The 9361-nt window shown below is 43.9% G+C and overlaps 1 protein-coding gene across 1 annotated transcript; it reads left to right on the forward strand.

Moving 5' to 3' along the window:
* Nucleotides 1-340: 340 nt before the first annotated feature.
* Nucleotides 341-6794, forward strand: CEBPB (CCAAT enhancer binding protein beta). The gene has a single exon (XM_087720458.1). It carries the CDS (start codon nt 878-880, stop codon nt 1943-1945), a length of 1068 nt encoding a protein of 355 aa, XP_087576584.1. The 5' UTR covers nt 341-877; the 3' UTR covers nt 1946-6794.
* Nucleotides 6795-9361: the final 2567 nt, after the last annotated feature.

Genomic DNA, 9361 nt, shown 5'->3' on the forward strand with positions numbered 1-9361 from the left:
AAGCGCCCGTGTTCTTAAACAGGAGCGCAAATAAGCCCGTTCCTTTGGCTTGAAGGGGAAAAAAAAGGTCTTCCTCTTCCCAAGCCGAAGGTGCCAAAGAAACTTGAGAATGTGGAGCGCGCGAGCCTTCCGTCCGAGCCCGGATAGCCCATTCTGGGTTTGGGAAAACCCAGCTGGAGCGAAGGAGAAAGATCGCACGCACACCCAACTTTGCCCCGGCTGCAAAGACGCCCCTCCCCTCGTGGCGAGCCCGGGCCAACCAGCCCTGCTCCCACCTCCTCCTCCTCCTCCTCCTATCATGCCGTGTCGCCTTGTTATGAATGGCCAAAGCTCCGGGAGGCACAGACGCTCCGCTTACTTGGAGGCTGGAGCAGCAAGCGAGCCCTCTCCGAGCGCCGGAGCGCACAGCAAGCAAGCAAGCAGGCAGGCGGCAGGCAGGCAGGCGGCGAACGACCTCTCTCTCTCTTTCTCTCTCGCTCTGCTTGCGCTGCTCCGCCCCTATAAATAACTGAGCGCCAAGGAACTTTCCCAAGTCAGAGAGACTTTAAGGAAGAGAAGATTCGGCACCTATCGCCAAATGGTCCGGAGGAACCAGCCGCGGCAAGAGCGCTCGACCGGCAGCGTCTGAAGCAACTCTTCGCGAATTTTATTTGTGTGTGTGTGTGTGTGTGAAGAAGGGGGCTCGGAAGCCCCTTCCCCCGATTTCGGACGGGAGTTTCAGGAGCCGGGCAAAGGAAGGCAAAGAGGAACTTGCCGGCGTCTCCTCGGTCGGGCGCTTGCAAGGTCCCCGCCCTCTCGCTCTGGAGGCATCGGAGGGGGGTCGTCTCCGGTGGCCGAGGTTCCCCTTCGTGCCCCCCGCTCCCCTCCTCTTGCTTTCATGCAACGCCTGGTAGCCTGGGATCAGGCATGCCACCCCCTCCAGCCCGCGGCCTTTAAATCCATGGAAGTGGCCAATTTCTATTACGAGGCGGACTGTCTGGCTGCCCTGAACAAGCTGCACCCGCGGGCGGCGGGGGCCCGCTCCATGACCGAGCTCACCGTGGGGGATCACGAGAGAGCCATCGACTTCAGCCCTTACCTGGACCCTTTAGCATCGCAGCAGCAGCAGCAGCAGCAGCAGCCGCAGCAGCAGCAGCCGCCTTCTTCCACGGCAGCAGGGGGCAACTTTGAGCCTGTTTGCAGCAGCGGCGGCGGCGGGAGCAGCGGCCAAGATTTCCTCTCCGATCTCTTCTCCGAGCAGGACTATAAAGGCGGCGGGAAGAAGCACCCCGACTACGCTTACATCAGCCTGAGCAGGCACGGCCACCACCCACCCGTCGGACAGAACCACAAAGCCGGGCCGCTGCTGGGTTGTTTCCCGCCGCAGATGGTGGAGACCAAAGTGGAGCCGGTCTTCGAGCACTTGGATTCTTGCAAAGGGGGCCGCAAGGAAGAAGGCGGCGGAGGAGGAGCAGGGCCCGGCCTGGGGGGAATGTCCTCGCCTTACGGCAGCACCGTCCGCTCCTATTTGGGCTACCAGTCCGTGCCGAGCGGGAGCAGCGGGAACCTCTCCACCTCTTCGTCTTCCAGCCCGCCCGGCACCCCGAACCCGTCCGATTCCTCGAAATCCGCCTCGGTCGGAGGAGGAGGAAGTGGCGGCGGCGGCGGCGTTTACCCGGCAGGCCCCGGCGGCGGCGGCAGCGGCAAGAACAAGTCCAAGAAGTCGGTGGACAAGCACAGCGAGGAGTACAAGATCCGCCGCGAGAGGAACAACATCGCCGTGCGCAAGAGCCGCGACAAAGCCAAGATGCGCAACCTGGAGACGCAGCACAAAGTCTTGGAACTGACGGCGGAGAACGAGAGGCTGCAAAAGAAAGTCGAGCAGCTGTCCCGGGAACTCAGCACCCTCAGGAACTTGTTCAAACAGCTGCCCGAGCCGCTTTTGGCCTCCTCCGGACATTGCTAGCCTTTCCCCCTCCCCGTTGACCTCCCCCCCCTCAACAGCTGGACGCCGCTGGAAACAATGCTGTGGTTTGGGCAGGCGGAGGGTTGTGGGGGAGGCGAGGCTTCCGGGAAGGAATGAAGCGGTGCGTATGTGTGTGTATGTGTGTGAAGGGGGTGGGTGCATCTGCCCGTCTTTTCAGGACTAGCACGGGTCGGAGGGGGGAAGAGAAAGTCCCGAGGGGGCTTTGCATAAATATAAATTATATATATATATATTATATTTTTGGCCTTTAATTCGCGCTCCTTGATGATGGGAGAAACCTTCCGCCCTAAGCCTCTTGCAGTACGACTCCTTCGGCTGGCGGGGGGAGTTCTTTGGTCGGTTTCTATAGAGCCCTGCGCGACTTCATGGAGAAATCCATAGTTTTCCAACTTCATTATTTTTTTCTAAGAAAAAAAAAAGCCGATACCAAACTCAGCATAAGAAGCCATTTAATATCCAATATGATTGTCTTTGCAAAGGGTTTTTTTGGGCGGGTGGGCGGGTGGGGAGTTTGAGTGCTTAGTGTTATTTAAATTGAACAAATATATATAACATAAAGGAGAGAAGAGAGTTCAGAATGATGCAATCTTTTAAAACATGGCTGGGAACACCAGCTTATACATGATGCAACCTCATGTAACTGTCAGTCATGGATTGAGTAATCTGTTAAAGATGTTCCTACTGGTTTTTTTATGATAAAGAATGATCTATTTCTATAAGAAAAAAAGACGTATGTATATTTTGGGATCTATGCATTCTTGCTACATATGAAGCATTAATGAACAATTTTAATAAAACTTTATTGCTAGGATGGAAAACGAGTTTGTTATTTGTAAGGTGCTGACATCCCTAATATTGTACCTGCTTTTCCTCTGCAGGAATTCAGCGGGAGGGGGAGGGGGAAATCTGGAGTCAGTAATATAAGTAGGAGCCATCCCATCAGTTTAAAGAAAGGAAGATGTCTTCCCAAGCCTTTGGTTTTGAGGGTGTTTTAACAAAACCAAATGAGATTGTTAGAAAAGAATCGGAGCAAAAACCACTCTCAACTGCTCTGTTCCTTTCTCTAATTATTAAATTGTTTATGGATCTGAGTGTCACTACAAATCAGGGTGAGATATTGGAAAGCAGTATAAGTTTGTGATGAAAAAAAATAATGAATGTGCCTTTAACCTGTTATTTATCTATTGTGCCTGATGGAAAGAGAATACATTTAATCTGTGCAGTTTATAAAAATGGGGGAATATTTCAGTAATGATAATTTTAGAAAGCATGCAAATATGTTTCATCGAGTGTAAGGTTTTCTTTATAACAAATCTACATGCAAAAAAAATAATGGAAGAAACTTTTGTAGTTTCTAAAATTTTTCTAAAAAGTCCATAGCATAGGAATTTCAGAAAGCAGGTAGAATGCGGGATCGGACTCTCACCGTTATTTTGTTTGAATAAATTCATTCTGCTTCTAAGATCTTTCAGCTTTTAAAGAACAGCTGTTATGCTTCTAGGGGTTCACGTAATTTGCTTATTAAAAGTCCTGAAAAACTGGAGTAATGCCCTTCCCTTTAGGATAAACTATAGCAAAAAGATGTTGCAGCACAAATACGATCCATGTCTCCCAGCCTAGCATTTGCTGTTTGCTGTATTAAATCAGATGCAAATTGTGTTAATTGCAGCTACAAAGCAAAAGCAATTAACTTCACCCTTTGGCTCTTTCCAGATTTTCAGTGTTGCCTTACACACCTGAACTACCGCTGCTCCCTTCCCCATTTATTGTCTTATTGCTAATGGTTCATGAGTTCTCCGGCAGTTAGCATTGAGGAGATTGCATGTGTGAATGGAGGCTAGTGAACCTATGGTGAAGGCAGTTGTGAATCTGCTCCTGATAATAGCCTGAAGGATTTCTCTGGAATCTGAACATTCCTGGCTTCTGCTCGTTTGCTTATTGCATTTGTGTCACTTGTGAAATGTTAACAGAGGCTGGAATTTATTGTATGTGTATGTGTATCTTGGAGGCCTAGATAAAGAAGTTGAACTTACTCAGCATTTTCTCATATAGTAAGATTTTATAAGTACTTCTAGACTTTTCTCGTGAGAGCCAGTTTGACATAGTGGTTAAAGCATCAGAATAGAAATGGGGAGACTGAATTTAGGTGTCCTTTGGGCACAAAATCAGTTGGGTGACCTTGGGTCAGTCCCTTTCTTTTAAACCTAGAAAGGAGGCAGTGGCAAAAGTCTGCTGAAAACCTTGCCAAGAAAACTTGTTCAGGCAGTCTCAAGAATCGGACCAGACTAAGGGAAGAAAAAAGATTTGCAAACTCAAGTAGGGTGAACAGAAATCTTTTAACCCTTCTTTTTATGCCCAATATCCTTTTGGTAAAAAAGAACAAGGAGCACTTCTGAATACACTTCTCCTTCCTGATGTAACTATGTTTCAATTAGCAACAGGTAAATGGCCTTACGGAGGAATGGAGTTTGGCTTTTACCTACCACAGTCTTAAGGACCTTCCCAATATCAACCTCTGCAACTTCCATAACCTTTTTTCCAAGGAATCTCGGCTAGGACTAGGTAAGATAGTTTATTCTTCTTTCACTGATCAATGAGACATTTTCTAAGGAGTATATTAAAAATGTGTGGGGATTTCTTCACTCATCACGTAGGTTGTGAGCAGGTTGCTGCAAAAAAAAACAACAACAGGAAAATATATTTCTCTAGGCTAATTAATCCCCTTTCAAAGTACCATGAAATATTTTTTTTCTTGAACCTGAGCTGGAGTAGCTTTATGCAGTTCAGTTGCTGTTCCTCTTGGACTTTTATTCTGAGAAGTAATTGGCATTCATTAAGTCTCATTGAAACTTACTAGACATCAGAATGAATGCACAGGGTTGGTTTTGCGACAGCAAAATACACTTCAACAGAACTAAAATTCCCATAAGTAGGATCTTAGGCTCAGTCTGATAATTGAAAAAAAACAAACCCAAAGCCTATGTTGTACATGCAAAATACACTTTGAATACATTAAAAAAAAACCTTAAGTAACTTTGCATCAAGTGGTTTGTTGCAAAAAAAATTTCCTCTGTTACTTTTGAAAGTTTTCATTTTCATCTTTTTCTTCAGGTATTGATTTCCTAGAAATAGAAGACAACCATAAACTAAGAACAGACTGACTAGCTCATTCTGCCCAGCAGGGTTTTAAGACCAGTATTTCTTGAATAGCAACTGTTATGCTGCATAGCAAAAATTGTTCGCAATATCATATGGAGGATCTCCATAGGGGTGAAAGCAGATATTTGTTAGCTATACGAAAATCTTTGGCCAAACCTAAAGTAACTTTCATGATTGTGGACTTTGGTTGCAATCTGGTTTCATTAAAATTAAAAGGGGCACAATCTCAAAAGAGCTTCCTGTCCTATATTCTCTTTTTTTTTTAACTGGCCTTAAAAAAAAACCTTGCTTATTTCAGTGTTTTAGACAAGAGTGATACAATAATTGAGTCCAAAGCATACCACGTAATTATTCTTTAGTCTTTTGTGATTATTTCCCACTTACTGAAAACTCTGTGAGCATTGCTAAAGTACAGGTGTCCTATTCCGTACGAAGTACTGTTCACTGAATTACGTAGATTTGTAAATTTGAGTAGAAAATTGTGAATTTCAAACGGCATTCAGATTCCTCAAGTTTGATTCTTCAGTTGCAGCAACAGATCAGTTGCTTCCTAAAAAATAACTAAAATTACTTTTTGTTTAGGATGTTTTCTTGCTTCCTTTCATCATTTCCTTAGATCTTGTTTTCTTTCTGTAAGGAGCCTCCAAATAGTTATGGGATAGTGATCCATCATTGTAGAATACCAATATTGCTGCAGTAGATTCAACTTTATAAAAATGTGAAGCTACAATGAATCTGCTAGTCTTTTAATCTGTAAGATCTACAAGATCCTTTCCTTTTTTTTTACTCTGCAATTGTACTTGGAATCAACTCTGGAAAAATTTACTAATATGTTTTTAGAAGCGCTTAACTAGCAAATTATTAGAAGCACTGTGGGAATAGTCTCAAGACAGAATGTACAAGCAATTAATAAGGCAGTTAATTTATTTGTTATGTTTATGCCTACTTTTGCATTATGGAACAGTATAGCTTACCATATTTATCCAACAAGAAAATGCTTTCTACACAGTAGCAGTTTAGGCAGAACTTGTCTGCTTTCATGACTTAATTTTCAGCAACTCAAGAGATGTCACCACTGTCTACCACCTTTTTAACCTTTGAGAGAAAAATTAGCCTTTTATTCAAATGAATAAAATAATTGTGGCTGTCCGATCTTCTGCCTCCCGAGTAAAATCCAGAAAATATAAGTCTCTTTTCAGTTGATTTGTCTATTTTAGTATAACTGATATCCCCAATATTTGACTGTGAAAGCAACCGAAAAACTGTGTACATGGGGTTGGAGTGATTGTGTTGAAATGTACTATAGTCATTCTCTTGTACAATCAATGTTAGCAGATCCACAATTCTTTAAATAAGAAAAAAATATTTGTAACTAAGTTTGAATTTCAGCTTCGGTCCGCTAATCTGAAGTTATTGTTCTGTGGACAATAATACAAAAAACAAGACGCAGGAATTAAAAATGGAGGGAAAAGAAGAAAAAAGCAAGCAAGTTTAAGAACTTAAGCAAGTTCTTAAAATTAGCCAGTCCTTAAACATTTGGAAATCAATTTACAGAATGGCTTTATACTTTGAGAATATGGGATTGGGCATATGTTTAATAGTCTGAAATAAACCAAAAGTTATTGTTTAAGTCTGCTTAAATAAAGCACTATTTTATTTCACTGTTTAACGCTTGAGTTTTTATATGGTAGCAGGGAAAGTTATAGGTTACTTCTGCATGTTGTCTTTATCGTTTTAGCATTTTACAAAATTCTCCAAAATAACACAAAGAGGGTTAGAAATGCAATGTGGATTGTTTAATTATGTAGAGTTTACCATGTACAATTTTGTTTTTGTTTAAAGCATGCTTGTGATTACCAAAATATGCATCAAATTAATAATGAGGTAAAAAATTTTTTTAAAAAAAATCTGATTTATCGCACAAAGCAACATGTTAGGCTGACTACTTAATTGGCTCTACAACAAGTGAGCTTGTACATATATGATCCCGTAATATTGTTCAGATGTGATGTAAAAATTCCAGGATTTGGGATAACCAGGCCAATAACCTCATTGGTTGTCAGTTTCAAAGACTTCATGATGGTGTGGTGGGATTATATCAGACAACAACACTTATCCAAGACAAAACTGCCTGATTGGCTTGAACAACTAGAGAGGGGCCTGTTCAGATCTACATGGGGCTGCCCTTGAAGAGTATTCGGAGACTTCAGCTTGTCCAGAATGCAGCCGCGCGAGCGATTGTAGGTGCACCTCGGTACACCTACGTGACACTTATCCTCCGCGAGCTGCACTGGCTGCCTATTGGGCTCCGGACATGCTTCAAGGTGCTAGTCGTTACTTTTAAAGCCCTACATGGTATCAGACCTGGGTACTTGAGAGACCGCCTGCTGCCAATTACCTCCCTGAGACTGATTAGATCCCACAGATTAGGCCTCCTCCGAATTCCATCTGCCAGCCAGTACGAACTGGCAATCCCCGGGGGAGGGCCTTCTCTGTGGCTGCTCCGGCCCTCTGGAACGATCTCCCCGTGGAGATCCAGACCCTCACCACCCTCCAGGCTTTCCACAAAGCCACGAAGACCTGATTGTTCCAGCAGGCCTGGGGCTGATGAATTTCCAGCCCCACTTGAAATGTTGTGACTGTTGTGGTTTTTAATCTGTTTGTCTTTTGTCTTATTTGTACCCCCTTCTCACCTTTGGTTGTTAGCCGCCCCGAGTCCCTCGGGAGTGGGGTGGCATACAAATTAAATAAACATTCCAAACATTCCAACAACAATGCAGGCCACATTTATTCAAAGGTAGCCGTCAACTTACAACAGTTCATTTAGTGACAATCCAAAGTTACAATGACACTGAAATAAGTGAGTTATGAGCATTTTTCACACTTAACAACCATAGCAGCATCTCCATGGTCATGTGATCAAAATTTAGACGCTTGGCAACTGACTCATATTTATGACAGTTGCATGTCCTCGGGGCATTTGATCCCCTTTTGTGACCTTCTGATAAGTCAATGGAGAAGCCAGATTCACTTAACAACCAAGTCACTAACTTAACAACAGTGATTCACTTAACAACTGTGGCAAGAAAGGTCGTAAAATGGGGCAAAATCCGCTTAAGAAATGTCTTGCCGAGCAACATAAATTTTGGGCTCCCATTTTTGTGGTTGCAAATCGAGGATTACCTGTTATTTTATTTGAAACATTTATATAGCCATTCCTCTTTCATCCAGCTCTGGGTGTCTCCCCATGACAGGCGCCGGCAATGGGCTCTACTCTTTGCAACGCCTTATCCCATATGTGAAGGTAGCCCTTTCCTCTTGTATTTAGAAAGCAAATTAAATCTGTGTTATTCCAGCAGGTATCCAACCTGCTGCCTCTTATATGTTTCATTTGTTTGGCCTTTGGCACATGGTTTTGCCTGGGTTCTATTGTCACTACCCCAAATTGTGGTTGATTGGAGCAAATTATAAACATAGTACGTAAATAGCGTATTTTTCGGAGTATAAGACACACCTTTTTCCCTCAAAAAAGAGAGTGAAAATCTGGGTGTGTCTTATACACTGATTACAGCATTTTTGGCCTCCAGAAACCCCGCCCCCTTCACCAAAATGGTTGTGCATAGCCTTTAGGAGGTTTATAGAGTGCTCCTGGGGGACTGGGGAGAGCAAAAATGAGCAAAAAAACAGCCCGTTTTTGCCCCCCCCCCCCAAGCCTCCAGGAGCACTCTATAAGCCTCCTAAAGACTAGGCATGCCCTTTTTTGATAAAAAAAATGAGCTGTTTTTGGGAGGTCTGCAGAGTACAAAAACTTTTTTTAAAAAAATTGCCTCTTCAAAATCTTGGTGCATCTTATACTCCGAAAAATACAGTAAATATCCATTCAACTCAGTGGATGATCTTGCTGTAAATCTCTAAACATGAGCGGGGTGGGGGTGGGGGGGGGAGGGGAGGGTTCCAGTTTATCAATAATGTCCTGAGGAAAGGTTGGATTTGCATTTTCAAAAAGGCATGCCGAGTCTTGCACAGTGTCGTGTCACAGTCAACACATATTGCAGATCGCAAGCTTGTGTCTTCAAGTGAAAGGTAGGAGTCCGTTTTCATGGGTAGTTCCTGGGGTTTCCACTAAACTGGTACATGCTGGTTTGATCACCGAGGCTGCGATATGGTGAATTATCACCACTATCCATTCTCCTGGGGGGGACAGAAGAGCATGAGATGGTTAGATAGTGTCTTCAA

The sequence above is a fragment of the Thamnophis sirtalis genome, unplaced genomic scaffold (genome assembly GCF_051295495.1).
Source record: "Thamnophis sirtalis isolate CommonGarterSnake01/CBP01778 unplaced genomic scaffold, rThaSir2_p1.2 scaffold_7, whole genome shotgun sequence".
Lineage (NCBI taxonomy): Eukaryota > Metazoa > Chordata > Lepidosauria > Squamata > Natricidae > Thamnophis > Thamnophis sirtalis.

Excerpts from the sequence above, each read along its gene's own strand:
- CEBPB (XM_087720458.1), top strand. The coding sequence starts at position 878 with ATGCAACGCCTGGTAGCCTGGGATCAGGCATGCCACCCCCTCCAGCCC.